Source organism: Podarcis erhardii (genome assembly GCF_964252035.2).
Source record: "Podarcis erhardii genome assembly, chromosome: 15".
Lineage (NCBI taxonomy): Eukaryota > Metazoa > Chordata > Lepidosauria > Squamata > Lacertidae > Podarcis > Podarcis erhardii.
Window position 1 is genome coordinate 34,577,673 of NC_138505.1, and position 18,025 is coordinate 34,595,697.

General features: G+C 44.3%; 1 protein-coding gene across 2 annotated transcripts in view; it reads left to right on the plus strand.

Moving 5' to 3' along the window:
- Window positions 1-18,025, plus strand: part of GALNT9 (polypeptide N-acetylgalactosaminyltransferase 9) — a 186,007-nt gene that overhangs the window by 64,790 nt on the left and 103,192 nt on the right. Inside the window, exons 3-4 of one of the 2 annotated variants that reach the window (XM_081842695.1) lie at window positions 7,716-7,882; window positions 9,615-9,789. In XM_081842695.1, coding sequence (XP_081698821.1) covers window positions 7,716-7,882; window positions 9,615-9,789 — 342 coding nt within the window. Of the gene's footprint in view, window positions 1-7,715; window positions 7,883-9,614; window positions 9,806-18,025 lie in introns of those variants that run through there. The other variant, XM_081842696.1, reaches the window with a different exon arrangement.

Genomic DNA, 18,025 nt, shown 5'->3' on the forward strand with positions numbered 1-18,025 from the left:
CACCCAATGGAGATCTTTGCAAGGGTGTCATAATAAAGCAAAGCAGAGGAAGGAAGTTGCTTGTGATTTCTGGTCAGACGTGCAGCTTTTCTGTGAAAAAAGAAGTTGAGGTTCCATTTACAGAAGACTCCTGCAGCAACACTTGAGTGTATTGGCTTGAGTGTATTGTCAGTGCAGGGATCCAAACACTAAAGGAACAAATGTTGGCACCTCATCACCAGATCTCTGGCGATTCACCATCCGCCAATGTAGAGCCTTGAGAAGGCTTTCATTTCCCTCAGTAATGAACTGGGGCAGCAACAGGTCTATTCTGAGCCAAAGGCCCATTTTTATTTTATTTTTAAATTTATTACCAAGGAATTGCATCTTCCAGAAGTTCTCAGTTCATAGTCTCACTGAGGATATGGGAGATAAATTTAGTTTGCATTTAAAGGTGAACCGACCTAATTCACACATTCTGTCACATAGAGAAACTGAAATACACCCACCCCTTAAAACATGCACTTCTCCAGATTTTGAAATGCCATTCTTCAGCCAAGGAATGTGTACAAAAGTACATATTCTGTGGTAAAGTGCAGAATTAAGCATGTTTTCATAGGAACAAAGTATACAAATGCATTACGTTAAGCCTTACAAATCACATGCAAACAGATATATATTAAGAGAAATTCACAGTAAATGTTGAAATTTCATGAGGGTAAGAGAAATTCACAGTAAATGTTGAAATTTCATGAGGGCTTTTTTTAAAATGTGAAAATGTGGAGAAGTTAATTTAAGACTGAAATAAAACCGAAAGTGGCCGAACCCCAGACCCCTAATTCTGATTGGGGCAGCTGCTGAAATTTGTTCTATTTGATATGTGGGTTGGTAAGAGAATTGCCTTGGGCCTAGTGTTGGGTTTTCTTCTGCCCCTCCCCATTTTTAAGCTGAGTTTGGTGTGTGTATGTCTACTACATATTTCACAATGGGACTGAATTCTGAGGCTCCTGCACCAACACAGCTGTAGGGCAGGGATGGAGAACCTTTGGTCCTCTAGATGTTGCTGGGCTACAGCTCCCATCATTCCTGACCATTGGCCATGTTGGCTGGGGCTGATGGGAGTCTATTCCCAGCAACTGGTATCAGCGTCATATTGCCTCCAACAGGAGAGACCCATCCTGGCTAGTAGTTCTCCCTGCTTAGAACAAAAGAACATGAGGAGAGCCTGCTGAATCAGGCCAATGGCTCATCTTGTCCATTTTACCAGATGCTCGGTCCATTTCCCATGAGAACTTGTTCCTTCTCCTTCTCCTTCTCCTTCTCTCTCTTAACTTACTGCATGGATGGAACATTTTCCCCCCAAATCCTTCTTGCTCTAGCACAGCAGGTACACTGAAAGTTCATCCAGGAGCTTGTAGGCAGCCTTTGTGTCCTTACTTTTCCTTAACCATTGCTCGCTTCCAAGGAGATGTGTTCCCTTCCTTCCTCTTCACATCAACCCAGTGCACTTCTCTTGCCTCATTAGTGCTTCATCATGCCAGTTTGTTATTTTGCTTCTTTAGTGTGGATCGGGGAGGAAAAGGGTTCATTACTTGGTAGGGGGAAAGGCCACATGATATAGTCATTAGCATTTTCCCCAGAAGCAAGAACCAAATTCTAATTAGGTTTATTAGGAAACAAATGGAGAACAGAAGGGTTGCCTGCAAGATCCAGCAGCCAAAGAACTTATCGATTCTGCAGTCAGCAAGTGCCTTTTTGTCTGGGGTGGGGGGTAGAGGGTAGGATCAGAGACCAAGGATTTGAATCTTGCCCTCACCAGAGATGGGGGACAAATTTGATTCACTTTGCATTTCAATGAGAACTGCCCTAATGTGCACTTCCGCAAACTGTACAAAAACCGAAACACAGTCTGCCTTCAAAATTCACATGTTTCTGAATTCTGTGGTGCAGCTCTCCAGCAAAGTAATGTGTACAAAAATACATTATGGTAGGCTAAAATATGCACAAAAATGCATATATTAGTGAAAATAGCAGGCACTTAAAGGCTAAATTTGCTCCCTGGACCAGACATTCCTTATCCCTGTTCTGAAACATCACCCCCTGTAGTAGCCAGGATCACAGATACAGGTGGTGCAATAAGTATGGGAGAGTGAGTGGAAAGGCAGCGGAATTGTTGTTTTTTTAAAAAATAATTTATTAAAGTTTTTCTTGTTTTACAGAAGTAAGTGTAATGTCTCTCATATTTTTTCCATGTAACATTTTTACAAATCCTTTTCATTTGTTGAGACATTAGGGGGAGGGGGGGGAAGAAGGGGTGGAGGGAGGGAAGATGGGTGGGGGTGGGGGTGGGTGGCGATGTTTCTGTTATGCTTAATGTATGTAGGGTTTGGTGTCAGCGTTGCTTGTGCTGTTCACTTGTGTTCCTTTGGTGGTGAGAGAGGTTGCGGTTGGCCTAGGGTGTGGTTGTTCATTTGTGGTTGGCTGTGGTGATCTTTGTTTTCGTGTGTGAGTGGCGTGGGTGGGTGTTTTGGATCAGGTTAGCCATATTGATTTGTATGCTGTTGGCGGATTATTGTCATTGTCCTGTTGGGCTGTGTATGTGATAAAGGGGAGCCATACTGGGGTAAAGGCGTCTTCTTCTGTTTGTCCCCGTGTCAGTTTCATTTTATTGGTTAATTTTTCTAGTAGGGCTGTTTCCCATACTATTTGGTACCATTGGTCCATGCTTACTCCTGACAGGTCCCTTGAAAACTATGCAGCAAAATCCTGATCATTCAGGATTCTCAAGACTCAGGAAGCTTCAACTAAATATGCAGAGGAAACTGCCTTATATAGAATCAGACTGTTGTTCCACTTAGCTCAGCATTGTCCACACTGACTGACAGCAGCTCTCCAGAATTTCAGACAGGGTTCTCTCCCCATCCTACCTGGAGATGCCAGGGAGCGAACCTGGGACCTTCTGCACATAAAGCAAGATGCTCTACCACTGAGCCATGGCCCTTCTCCATTTGAATCCCCTGACCCAACCTTCCTGCTGAATGCGGGAAGGCCAAAGATGGTTGCAAGAATATATTGGGGTGAGGTTAGTACACACGACCCTTCAACAGGTTGAACATTTTAGTATCTGAATAGTGCTAAAGTTAAACAGTGCAATCCTGGGCATGTTTACTCTACGGCTGCCATATGTTTAGGATTTCAAAGGCAGAATTGACGTTCGGGGGAAATTTCCGAAAGGCAGTGCTTTTGTCCTGGATTTTAGGCAATACTGAATATCAGTTGCTGGGTATCAATTGCTGGAATCCAGTGAGAGGGGAGAGTGCTCTTGTGCTCGAATCCTGACTGTGGGCTTCCCAAACGCATCTTGTTGGTCACTGTGAGAACAGGATGCTAAACTGTAAGGGCCATTGGCCTGATCCAGATGGCTCCTCCTGCTGCTCCTCCTCCTCTTCTTCTTTGTTGATATTATGTATTTTTTATTATATAATGGATTACATTCAACCTTCATTGTACTCAGAGTATAATCATTGAAATTGACAGGGAACTAACTTAGGCCCGTTAATTTTAGGGTCTTTACTCTGAATAAACCTTGTTTGAATGCAGCTCTTATACAGGGTGGCCCAAAAGTAGATATACTTTCCATACATACATACAGTGGTACCTCAGGTTAAGAACTTTGCTTCAGGATGAGAACAGAAATCGCATGGTGGCAGTGGGAGGCCCCACTAGCTAAAGTGGTACCTCAGGTTAAGAACAGTTTCAGGTTAAGAACGGACCTCCGGAACGAATGAAGTACTTAACCCGAGGTACCACTGTACATAGATACATACATGATTGTTTTTCGTTTCTGATATTTTGAATGGTCAGAATTTGAGTCAAGAACAAACAAAGTGGATTCTAAAGCAGCACACCTACTTTTGGGCTACAGTGTGTGTGTGTGTGTATTGCTCATTATTTTAAACTGTAAGTTGCTGAGAGGTATGATTGCAGCAGGTGACTCACAAATTAAATCAAACACACAGTGAATAGTGTTTAGGAACGATTCCTAATTCTGCCCTCACTCCCACTCTCATCAAGGTTTATTTTTTATAAAGCACTGGAATATGTTTTAGCAGGCTAATAATGCGCAGTGGACCTTTTTAGTACATAGCCAGCAGTAGCCCATTGGGACTGATAGGGTGGAAGGTGGGGACGCCAACAGTAGGTGGCTCCAGAGTCAATGATAGGTGGAGCCAACAACTTCTAGAGAGCCAGTGTGGTGTAGTGGTTAAGAGCGGTGGACTCGTAATCTGGGGAACTGGGTTCGCGTCCCCACTCCTCCACATGCAGCTGCTGGGTGACCTTGGGCTAGTCACACTTCTTTGAAGTCTCTCAGCCTCACTCACCTCACAGAGTGTCTGTTGTAGGGGAGGAAGGGAAAGGAGAATGTTAGCCGCTTTGAGACTCCTTAGGGTAGTGATAAAGTGGGATATCAATTCCAAACTCTTCTTCTTCTTCTTCTGCCCATCCTTCACCCTGCTGAGTTCTACAGAGGAGGAAGCTGACATATGCACACTCCCCGGTCGAGTTGTAAGAAGGAGGCAAGTGGGGGCTGGCTGAGGCCAGACTGAGGTTGATGGGGCACTGCCCCATTTGCCCTAATGTGCTGCCCCACTGAAAGGTAGGTTGCCCACAGGACTTTAAATTGTCACAAGGACATTGGGGTGGGTGATAGCTTCCACCAACCTTTTGATACGATACAGCTAGGACTGGGCCTGAAAATGGATTGCTCCAGCACTTTCACCCTCTCCATCACGTATCACCAGGGGTTATCTGGTAGTCAGGCACGTCCTATAACCCCCCACCCCCAGAGATAAATGGCTAACGGTTAAAAAAAGTATGATCATTACGTTGAAGTGATGAGCCAGGAGGTCATCGAGTTTGACAAGAGCAAGGAAAGTCATTTCCTGTGGTATCATTAGCTGTATTTTAGAGAACAGGCCTCGTAATTGCTATGGTAATTGGACCCTGGATCTGCCTGTGAGAGCATGTTGGTTATTTTTAACATTAATTTCTATGCAAAGGAGAGAATTGGCATTTCACTTTCATTGCAAGGTGCTCTGCAGCAGACTGAACTGTGGGTTGATACCTGCGGCAGCTGGGGTTAATTCTCAGGTTCCTGCATGGTTTGAATATCCAAAAATGTTTAGACAGTGCCCAGAGTAATACTCAGCCATTATCACAATTGTAGTGGCTGGGGGAAAATGCATATCCTGGTTCAAATAGGATGGGGGGGCCTAACCTGTTGCTCTCCAGGTAGTTTCATGCAATAGCTCCCATCATCCCTAGCTATTGCCCATGCTGGCTGGAGCTTATGGGACTTATTAATTAATCAAATAATTAAATCTATATCTCACTCTACCTCTCAAAAGAGGCAGCCAATTAAATTAAATTAAAACTATTAAAAAATATTTTAAACAATTCAAATACAGATGTAAACTGAGAGAGAATTCCATTTGTTGAACGGGAAAAGTCTCTAAATTAGGCACCAAAAAGACAAGTGAGATGGCACCTGCCTAATATTTAATGGGAGGGAATTCCACCACAGTAATGACCCAATTTCTGTATTGTGAGGAACTGACTTCTTTATAAGATGTAGGAGGTCCTTGCCTGCAGAGTGCAGTGGTCAATTCGGTGCATAAGGAGTGAGATGATATTTCAGTTTTTCATTGTTGAGTAACACCTTGGAGTAAAGTTAAAGGTAAAGGATGCCTGGACAGTTAAGTCTAGTCAAAGGTGACAATCGGGTTACAGCGCTCATCTCGCTTCAGGCCGAGGGAGCCAGCGTTTGTCCACAGACAGCTTTCCTGGTCATGTGACTAGCATGACTAAACCACTTCTGGTGCAATGGAACACTGTGACGGAAACCAGAGCACACGGAAATGCTGTTTACCTTCCCGCCACAGTGGTACCTATTTATCTACTTGCACTGGCGTGCACTGCTAGGTTGGCAGGAGCTAGGACAGAGCAACGGGACCTCACGCCATCGTGGGGATTTGAACCGCTGACCTTCTGATCGGCAAGCCCAAGAGGCTCAGTTGTTTAGACCACAGTGCCACCCATGTCCCTAATACCTAGGAGGCCACAGACTAGCCCCCCATCACCCAGAAAAAGAAGCATCCCTGGTGATCCTATACACACAAGATGGAGCGGAGATAAGTGACCAGTGCATATGGGTGAACCATTTCCAAAAAATTACAAAGCCCTGAATGACTTATGTCCAGGGTCCCTCAGGGGCTCCTTAAACCCTTAAATCTCAGATTGATGACTAAGATAATTTGCAGGAGCATTGCTAATTGTTCTCCAACTTGGAGATGCTCTTATTGACAACAATAAGAAACTGTGTCTATAGTGTCATCACCCCAGTCCTATGCAACACTCTGTCAATAGACATTCAGCGGGTGCCTTCTGTGCAAACTTTTTTTAAAAAAAATGTTTTTGTTGAAATATTTTCATGCGTAACAAAGGTACATATAACGTCTCTGTTTTCAATTCACAGAGTCCTTTCTATAGGTCAGTTACATTCAGTGTGAGACACTGTAGGGAGAGAGAAGGGGGAGATAATGATCTTTTATTATTTGGCATAGTGTATGTGCACAGTTTCAGTGTCAGCATCACATGGACAGGTTCTTCCTTCCTTTATTAATTTATTCATTAATACTGGTGGTGCAAGATGATGGAGGGCCCAGAGCATGGTTGGTTGCATTCAGTTGACTGCAGTGAGTTTTGCTTGGGGGTGGTTGTTGGGTCAATTTGTATATATGATGGGGGTTTAGGTCATTGTCTTGTTGGAATGCATATGGAATAAAGGGGAGCCACACCAGGGTGAAGACATCCTCTTCTGTTTGTCTCTGTGCTAATTTCAGATTGCTGGTTAGCTTTTCTAGTAGGGTTGCTCCCCATACAGTTTAAATGCCTGCTGAATACTTCTCTATTCTGCCAGGGCCATGCAGACAATTAAGAATGCACCCTTCCACAGTGGTTAATAGATGTCTGCTCTTAACTTTCTGTAATTGTTTTTATTGTACATTTTTATATTCCGTTGGTGTAAACCAGGGGTCAGCAAACTTTTTCAGCAGGGGGCCGGTCCACTGTCCCTCAGACCTTGTGGGGGGCCGGACTATATTTTGAAGAAGAAGAAAAAATGATACAAAAGCACCATGAGCCCCTGTGGCTGCTTACCTGTGTCTTGCGAGCGGCAGGGGCTGGCGGCAGTGGCAGAGGGATGATGAGCGTCGTGCGAAAGGGCTCTAGAGAGCGGCTGCTTAAAATGGTGGCTGCTCAAGTGCTGCTGCTGCTGCTGGCACCAATAAAGCCCAGCCCCCTTCCTTCTCTAGGCAGGGTGGGGAGAAAACAGGAGGAGGGAGGGAGGAGGCGCCACCACCGCCGTGTGAGGGAGAGGGATGGAGAGGGGAAGAACATGCGCATGGATGATCCACATGGCAATTCCCGGACCGTCCGCGGGCCAGATCCAGAAGGCAGTTGGGCCTGATCTGGCCCGCGGGCCTTAGATTGCCGACCCATGGTGTAAACCACTTAGATATTGTTTTTATGACATAACAGTATGCAAATGTTTTTATAAATAAATAAAATTGGATCTCTCCATTTAAATGGAGAAAAGCTTAATGAAAGCTAAGGTGTGGTTTTTGTTGTTTTTTAAATGCTCGGTGCATCTTAGTCCTCATTTTTATTCTCCCCAGGTGCAAACAGATGTCCTATCCTGATGACCTGCCCCAGATCTCGGTGGTCTTTATTTTTGTAAATGAGGCTCTATCTGTCATCTTGCGCTCAGTACACAGTGTTGTGAATCACACCCCATCCCACTTGCTCAAGGAGATTATCTTGGTGGATGACAACAGTGACAATGGTGAATATTCAAAACACCTGTTTGTTTGTTTGTTTGTTTGTTTGTTTGTTTGTTTGTTTGTTTGTGTTTGTTTTCTGTTTCTTACTAATGTAATGCATGTTTGGATTGTCCATAATGGGGGAAAGGCTGTTGAGGAAAAATGATTCATATATACTTATGAGCAGCTTGTTTTCCCACTATGGGGAAATAATGTGCTAATTGTGTGCTGTGCAATGCCACAGCTTAGTGGCAGAGTGTATACAAAAGGTCCCGGATTCAAATTCTGGTATCTTCAGGCAAGACTAAAACTCTTGTCTGAAACCCTTGAGAACTGCTGCCAGACCATGTAAACAACACTGGACTAGATGAACTAATGGCAGCTTCCCATGTGCCACAGAGCTGTGGCCCTTTGCCTGCAAACATATGGGTTCTGCACTGCATTTGCACCACAACTGATCCTGTTCTCCCCAATGTTGCCCTAACTGTCAAGTTCCTAATTATATTTGTGCTTTCACATGACATAAAAGAGAAATGTAGCAGAAGTTTAGTGCTGATTTCTGTGTCATTTGCTTCCGGGGGGTGGGGGGAGTATCCAATTGCAAATAACATGAAAATTAGTGCTAAACTTGTGCTTATTCTGCTTCAATGGAGGCGGCAGGTATGGACACCAAAAAGAATGAAGATATAGAGGTATTGTTTCCGTTGAAGGAGAACTTGTGATCCAATCTTGGGGTGCAATATGTATATTTACTGTGGGGTGCGCTTTAAGCTTAGAAACATAGGAAATGGCCTTGTACTGAGTCAGACTACTGGTCTATCTAGCTCAGTAACAACTATACTGACCAGTTTCCAGCAGGGGTCTTTTCCAGCCCTACAAGGAAATGCTGGGAATTAAACACGCAACCTTCTATATTCGAAGTCAGATGTCCTACCACTGAGTTATGGCTCTTCCCAAGTGAATCTTTCTTAAGCTTTGGTCAGTGTGACCAACTTATTACAATTTAATGTGCAGAAACTCATTATTTCTCATGATCTGGAATAGTAATACCAATAATAATTAATAATAATATTCAAATGGCCCAATCCATTTCATTTTCGGCTACCTAACATAGCACAAATGCACAATAAAATAGAGTAACCCCAATACACTACCCAACTAAATCCTATTCAGAATAGACCCACTGAAATTAATGAACTTAAGTGAATCAAGTCCATTAATTTCAATGTGTCTACTCCAGGTAGCACAATCATTGAATACTACCCTCTGTTTCTGAAGTAATTTTTAAAGGGTGGGGCAGACAGAAGGTGCTAAGTACTGAGTAATTTGGCATGATTGAATTGTCCTCATTCAGGTCTTCAGAAATGTTTGTTGCTGTTGTTGCTGTTGCTGTTGCTGTTGTTGTTGTTTAGTCATTTAGTCATTTAGTTGTGTCCGACTCTTCGTGACCCCATGGACCAGAGCACGCCAGGCACTCCTGTCTTCCACTGCCTCCTGCAGTTTGGTCAAACTCATGTTGGTAGCTTTGAGAACACTGTCCAACCATCTCTTCTTCTGTCATCCCCTTCTCCTTGTGCCCTCAATCTTACCCAACATCAGGGTCTTTTCCAGGGAGTCTTCTCTTCTCATGAGGTGGCCAAAGTATCGGAGCCTTCAGCTTCAGAAATGTTTACTCCGAGTTAAGTGAGATTCTGTTGAAATGAAACAGAATGTGCTTCTCAAATCCCAAATCTCGTTGTCTCTTTGTTTTTACAGTTGAGCTGAAGTTTAATTTGGACCAGTATGTCCACAAGAGATACCCAGGGCTGGTGAAAATAGTTCGTAATAACAAACGAGAAGGGCTGATCCGAGCCAGAATCCAAGGTTGGAAGGCAGCAACATCACCAGTGGTTGGGTTTTTTGATGCTCACGTCGAGTTCAACACCGGCTGGTAAGGTCTATGATAGGTAGGACATGGGCAGGGGAGATGGCATAATGGACAAGTTGGGGCGGGGATGCTAAGCCATGGAAACTGAGAAAAATCTGAAGCCTGTATTCTGTATTCGAAGTGCTGTGGTTTTTTTTACTAATGTAGCTGGGTCATAGGAAAGGTTATCAGAGAAAGAGAATTCTCTCTTAATCCACCAGTGGCAACGCATTCGTCCTTCACTCATCTAGGACAAGGATTGTAGGCTAGCTAATTTAAGTATTAAATATTAACAGTTAATGTATCTCAGGTGTAAGCTTCAAGGTTGTGCTTTGTGATAGAATGGATGCTTGAATCGGGCAATTGGTAAAAAGCTAAAAGGATGGCTGCTTTAACTGGCAATCGATAAAAGACCTTGAGATGTTGCTGAGACACTTTTATTACCATGCCTGTGATGGTGGTGGAGTTTGAAATGCTGTCTTCAGACTGCTAAAACTCTGTCTCATGACAACTTCATTCCAATTACTGAAACTTAGGCTTGAACTGCACATTCCGCAGAGTCCCAAGTTTCCTTCCTTCCTTCCTGTTGGTTTAACCCAACACAGCATGGGTCACTCTGCAACTAGCCACAATGGCTATGTTGTTCCACCACAATGCTTCTAAATACCAGTAGCAAGAAATAACAGGAGAGAGGGCTCTTGTGCACATCAGGAGGTGCGGCCAGTTGGCATAGTCCTGCTTCTGATAGCTCAGTTGGTTAGATGTGGTGCTAACAATGTCAAGGTTGCAGGTTCGATCCCCATACAGTGGTACCTTGGTTCTCAAACTTATTCCATTCTGGGAGTCCATTCAACTCCCGAAACCATTCAAAAACTAAGGCGTGGCTTCTGATTGGCTGCAGGAGCTTCCTGCACTCAAGCGGAAGCTGTGTGGGACGTTCGGCTTCTGAAAAATGCTCGCAAACTGGAACACGTACTTCTGGGTTTGCAGCGTTCAGGAGCCGATTTGTTCAGAAGCCAAGCCATTAGAGTACCAAGGTTCCACCGTATGTGCATCTTCCTGCATTGTTGGGGACTAGATGATCCTTAGGGTCCCTTCCAGCTCTGGAGTCTATGAATGCTTCTCCCTGGTATTAAACCTGTGCATAGAGGAATGCATGAAAGGGGCTACTGCTTATTTCCCTGACCTAGTGCCCTCCAGATGTTTTGGCTACTCCTGCCCATCAGCCCAAGCCAGCATGGCCAATGGTCAGGGATGATGGAAGTTCTAATCCTGGGTCGAGGAAGTCTGGAATCAAATTGAGACATTCACAAAGTTAAACTGGGAGAGATGGGAGAGCAAACCAGGGAATGACACTGGAATGGTGACAAGGAGAGGGGGAGCCCACTCATCCTTAAAAGACAGATAGATAAGACAAAATGAGTAGACAAGAGTATTTAGCTTTGGAATCTGAAGGAGGTAAGCTTCAGTGTGCCTCCAACCAACCATTTACTTCAAGTCACATTAATGTCCCTGCAGGGAGCGCCAATGAAGTTGAAAAGAATCTAACTGGTTGAATACCCAGAAATAGTCATTATGAGGCTGGGAAGGCCCTTACCCCCCCCCCCATTCACCCGCAAAAAAAAAAATGCTGCCATTTCAAACACTGTTGTCCAGATTCCTCCAGAGAATTAATTTTCAATCAAAAGATTTTGGGCCATTAGGCTAATAATGGAATGTAGGAGAATGAGGCTTAATGGTGTCTCTCTTAGCCTGAGCAATTCCCCTACTTAAGTTACCCAATGAGGGAAATGAGATTGAAAATATTCAGAGCATAAGAGATGTTGTTCTGGGTCAGACCAAAGACATATGTCCCAACAGTCCAGAGATACCTGGGATTTGTCACAAATCAATAATTGCCAAGGAAATTCCTGACTTTTGGCCCAAAGTTTTGTTTCTATTGTTTAATTAAATGCTACCTGCCACAAGTTTTCTCGTGATCAGCCAGCCCTCACTACCTCTGCATGGCCCTCTGATGTCAAGAGCAGCTCAGCCTTTGTGTGGGTGCCCCATGTGGTGAAGCTCTGAATTGCAGGTGGCAGATTCCCTAGTTGACTGCCTTCAGGTCCTGGACTGATTGTCTCCACCCACACAGGCTGGCCATTGGATCCTTTGTCACAGAAAGGAGCATCATAATGCTTCCTGGTCAATTTGAGCCTTGCAAAAGGACTTCTCAGGCTCTGTTGTGTTCCTGCACTCTCAGTAATGCTTGTGTCCCAAGTTCTAGCTTGCTACTTGGTCCTGATGTGATAAAGAATTAGATGTGATTCTGCTGTGAGTCTGAGCATGGACCAGGATGAGGAGGAGACAGGACACTTTGACAGGAACCCTGAGACCATGATATCACTGATTATTACCTGCATTTATATCCAACTTTTCTATGTAGATCAAGGTGGAATATATGATTCTCTCCTATTTCATTCTCACAATCACCCTGAGAGGTCAGATAGCCTGCAAAATAGTTGCATTTTCCAAGGAAGCTTGGGACTGGAGCACCCTGGAGACAAGGGGGAATGCCTCTCTGGAGTTATGCTCATCAGAAGACGTTTGGAGTTTTGGGGGCTTTCAGAGGCACCCCAGGGCGTTTTCTAACAATAATGTGCCCCAACCGGATTCTGGACCCCTACCAATCACCATGAGATTTGGTTCCCACTAATGTGCCAGGAAGAATGAGAGAACCCAGCTAATTACATTAACTTTTTGCCTACGGATGTCATTGGACTATAATTCCTGTCCACCCTAAGGACTGGCCATGCTGGCTGGGACTGATGGGAGTTGGAGTTAAACAGGTAAAAGGTTCTCCATTAATGACATAAACCTTTCTTTGTTTCCTGGAAGCTGCTGATGGATCAGCTCCATTGACCAGCTCCTAGGTTTACCTTCCCCCTTGACTGCTTCAGCACTTGGAGCATGGACTGCATGTTACTGAAGCTGTTGGACAGCTCCTCTAATGGTCCAGTGTCCTGTGTAATAGTTCTTCATAGGGCTTCATAGGGCTTGATTGGACCATTCCCCTGCTTCACCCAGCAGGATAAGGATAGGGAATTCTGCTTCCTATGCTGTCAAGGAACTTAGCTTCAGGGTAAATTGCTGCTGGAGACCCCTCCTTACTTCTTCTCCACATGGAAAGAACATTGGAATTGGCCTTAAGTCAGAGATTTCTAGTGCTTTGAGCATCAGCTGGAGATCACGTTACATGTGGCTTCTTTAAATTCTCCACTTTATTCACACGCAGGGAAACCAAATTTCCCAGGGAGTTGGGATAAATTCTCCAATGGTTTCTTTGGAATTCTCTGGAGGACCTCTGATATTTCTTTCTTATAAAAGTATCTTCCATGTATATTTGTACCCTGTGGGGTCATGGCAGAACAGCTGACTTTGGCATGGCACAGGTGCTGCTCCTCTCCTCAAAGGCTTTGATTGTGTCATCGTTTCCCGTGTGTTTCCATTTTAGTATTCTTTCCAGATGGAAAATAAAAGTGGTGACATGATCTCATTCTTTCACAAACCCGGGGGAATCTTCGCTTGCCATTTCTGTATCTGTGAAATTTCACAGTTCAGGCTTCCGAGAAAGTGGAAATGGAAGTTTTCAAACATAGCTCATCATTTGGAACGGTTTAGCTCTTTAGTTTGAAACCAGAAGTACTTGGTGTCCAGTGCGATAATTGATGTTCTAATGGAGGGGTGGGGAACCTCACACCTGGAGACTGAATGGTGTCTTCCAAGCTTGTCTGGTCCTCAGAACTCCCTCACATCTGCTTTCATTTCCTTGCTTGACAACCTCCTTGGTTGTTGTAGTTTACATATTTATTGTTACATTACTACTTAGAACCAGTGTGGTGTAATGGTAAGAGTGTCAGAGTAGGACCTGGGAGACCAGGGTTTGAACACCCACTAAGCCATGCAGCTTAATGGGTGACCTTTGACCAGTCACTGCTTCTCAGCCTAACTTATCTCACAGGGTTGTTGTGAAGATAAAATGGGGATACACCACCTCCAGCTCCTTGGTGGAAAAGATAGTATATGAATGTAAGAAATGCCTTATATCCCACTGCTCCTCTATGAAGCTCAAGGTGACATTCAGAGTTCTCCCTTCCTTATCCTGAGAGGAAGGTTAGACTGAGGGACAGTGGGTTGCATCTATTGTTAGTCCAATTGAAATTAATAATCACAGCTAGTTTGGTGCTATTGCTTGCAATGCACCTAGTCAAAGTGGGACTTGGAGACTGGCCCAAGTTCACCCATCAAGCTCCATGGCTGAGTGGGGACGTAAGCACTGATCTCCCATGTCCTAGTCCAGCACCCTAACCCTTATGTCATTCTCTCATTGCTGTATTCCATAGCTATCTGGGGACAGTGTTGGGAGGACACTCACACCACATTGTTAAGACTTTATTTGGAAGTGGGCATGATTCCCTGATCGTCGCCAGCCGCCCCCACTACCCACTTCAGAAGGACTACTAAAGCACAAACAGCCCTACTGATATCGTCATTGTTCTCCCATAAGGAAATCTGATCTCTCTTGTACAGGAAGCTGCATAACTCAAGCAAGATGATTTATGGAGTTGCTATGGAGCTATTGAAAGTATGTGCAGGAGGAGGACAAACTAGCGGCCTTAGAGAGCCGTAGTCAGCTGTAATAAGGAAATGGGGGTGGTTTGGCAGTATCCAACATGACAGCTCCACCAGGCCTCTGCAAGGGATCCTTTGATAAAAGATTTTAGGCATCTCCTTTTTGAAACAGGCATCATGGCACAACTGCTTTTGAGGAAAGGGTGTTGCATTAATTTCTCATGGTACCCAAGTGAGCTCCACGCTGGGTATTGCTTTATGTTAATCAAATTTTTACAAAAGAAGACACAAATGCCCGACAAGCAAAGAATCCCCAACACTGTGAGAGTAAGCTAAGCTTTCCAGCCATTCATAATTTTACAGTCTGTTCATATATCGGGAGCTCTCACCCTAATACTATTGTTGTTGCTTATTAAATTGATAAAACAGCCTTTGCCCAAAGACCACAGGGCAGTTTACAACAGAAGAAATAGGCAGGAGGAAGTTACTATGAGTGGCATTAGACTGTGTGCCCTGTCACAAGAGGTCTCTGCCATGATTGTCTAGACTGCCCTCCTATCACAGAGGTGAGGGACACGCCAAAGGGAGATGTTCTGGCTGCCTTTGTCTGAGCTGTAGAGCAGCAGCTCATGCAGGAGGTCCCAGGTTCAAATCCTGGCATCTCCAGGTAGCCCTTGAAATGTCCTTTGTCTGAAACCCTGGGTAGTCACTGCCAGCCAGTGTAAACAACACTGAGCTCAGTGGACCAATGATCTGGCTTGATATATGGAAGCTTCCTATGTTCCTGTAATATTGACCATCCATGTGTATTCATATCTAGCAGGGAATTTTTTTAAAAAAACAACAACAAAGTGCTATTGGGATGTACTGATGAACCCTTTTCCATTCCATATCAGTTTCACATACGGTTAATTGTAGGTCCATTCCATCATCATTTTTTGCTAACTGAAAAAAACCACACGTTATGTACATATTCTCTCCCTAAAATATGCATTCTGTGTCCTTCTCAAATGCATTTCCCCATAAAAAATGCATTTTTCTTGTTAAATATGAATTTTTGGGTATGCTTTCCAAAACCAAGACCGCATCACAAAACTCAGAGAGAAGCGCATCAGCCAGCTGGTAGCTGCGTTCTTGTCTGCATTTGAGTTCAGGACCATCTAAGTAGATCAGTTGGCTTTAAAATGTGAACTGAACCAATTTATCCTCTATCCCACAGTATTACAATCTGTGATGTAGCCATCCCTCCTAAATGGGTTGTCCGCACTAGAGAAGACACTTGTCACAATGACTTATTGCATGCAATGCTATTTACCTTCAAGACTCTCTGATCTGTATTGCTACAATGACAATACAAAGACCCCCTCTTCTTTCAGTGACAGCCCCCTGAGGGCTGTTCCCTGAGGTGGTTGTCACTTGGCAATGAAATACCCCAAGGTGACCCCCCCCCCACTTCACCCTTCAATAACAAGTGAATCACAGCAGCCAAGTCCTTCTCTGCCAGGTAAACAAATTAACAGTGTGTCACTAATGACGCCGACATCTGTTGCTTGGTATTCAGATGCTTGACATAGCAGGCCGAAAGAAAGCAACGTGTGTGTGTGTGTGTGTGTGTGTGTGTGTGTGTGTGTGTGTTGCAGACAGCAATTGTTATTTAGGTCTGCATGGATTATTCCCACTTACTTGACTAATGGAGACACAAAAACCTGCTGATGGAACCAGGAGAAATGACAGTTGTGGCATTGCCATGTAAGTGTGCTTGTGTGTGTGTGTGTGTGTGTGTGTGTGTGAGAGAGAGAGAGAGAGAGAGAGAGAGAGAGAGAGAGAGAGAGTTTTTACCTCTCCACATTTCCATAGATGCCTGCAGCACAACAAGCCATTTCTGCTTGAGAAGTAGGGAGAAATTGCGCCTCTTAGCTGAATTGTGTTTTGATTTCTTGGAGAATATCCAGCTCTTCTCCTTGGAATCCCCTGTCATCCTCCAACAACCAGCTTTCTCATAAATTTAATCTTGTCTAAATAGCACAAGCTGGTTGTTGTTGTTGTTTAAAAAGAAGGTCTCCTTCTCTAGGCCATGTGGGTAAGATTAAGATTCCACAAACTAGCACCTTTTGACTAATGCACTACAGAGAGAGAAGAGAAGAGAGAAGAGAAGAGAGAGCATTGAACAGATGTCTCTTATCTATACCATGGTGGGGGTGGAGCAGTTTGGCCCTTGAGTGTTTTGATTTGAACAATATGTTGCATGTGCTCCTGCAGATGTTTGTGCTCTGACTGCTCCTATTTGTTAGGGACAAATCCTCTTTGCTATTACTGGACTCTGGTAAATTGCTTTCCTATCTTTTTGCTTTTGCCTTTTGGGCATGCCTTGTTCAAACATGGTTAGTACAAGCTGTTAGAATTGTCATCCATTATCTTCCACACTTCCTCCAAGATGTTCATACATGGTCCTCCCCCTCCCCCGCCAATCCTTGTAAAGTAAGTTAGGCTAAGCAATTGTGACCAGCCTCGGATTGTCCAGTGAGTTTCATGGATGAATGGGATTTGAACCTGGATAAGAATGTAAGAAGGACCCTGCTGGTTCACACCAAAAACCTATCTAGTCCAGCATCATGTTTCCCTTAGTGGCCTCTGGGAAGCCCACAAGAAGGATAGAGGGACAACAATCCATTCCTGCTGCTGTTTCCCAGCTACTGACATTCAGAGATACATCTGGTCTGCTTGGTCCTAGCCCAACACTCTAACCATTATTCCACACTGCCTCTCTTTAAGAGTTGCCATCCAGCAACATTTAACTGCATCCCCAGTCCTCTGGAAGTTACATCTCTGAGTGGTGGTGGTTGGGTGGGTTCATCTTGCCTTTATAACACCCGATGAAGTTGACCCTTGGTGGTGGTGAGGAGAGACATTACCTGATCAATATTCAACAAACTGCATATCGGGTGATACACAAGGGTTCAATCCTGCTTTTTCAGGGTGCGGGAGCAGGAGTTGGCTGATGTGCCCAAATCAAGAAGGATTGAATTCCCTGCTCATCTGCTGAGGAACTGAGGTTCAATCTTGCTTCCTGCAAGGCTCAGGAATGGGGACTGGTTTGCATGCCTAAACCAAGTAGGACTGAACTTTCTGCATATTAGCTCATGAATGGGGGTTCAGCCCTACTTCCTGCAGTGTTTGAGTGTACCAGCCCGTCCCCACCACCATCCATTAACTGATGCGCAGGGAGGTCAACCCTGCTTTCTGCAACCATGAATATATGTGTCCCACACCTAACACCACATATTACATCAGGTGTGGGACAGGTGAGCATGGTTTTGTTCTTGCAGGCAAAATGGGGAAGCATGGAAGGCCAAGTTTGACCCACAGGCTAGAACTTCCCCATCCTTGATGTAAACACTAAATTGGTATGCAGTGCACCACTTGCCATTTCACTCATCGGACATATTGGTATATTTGCTGTTGTTGGTTATGTCTTCTTGTTGTAGCAGTTTTCCCTGCTGAATTCTTTAACCAAAAGAATAAACACCATGTTGGCTTTCCAGACCAGGGGAGGGCAGGCATTTGCAGAGTATGTGAAGATAGCAAGTGACAGGCAAGAGCAGAGCCTTCAGCGATGCATTATGTTCTGAAGGGTCAGATAGTGATCTTC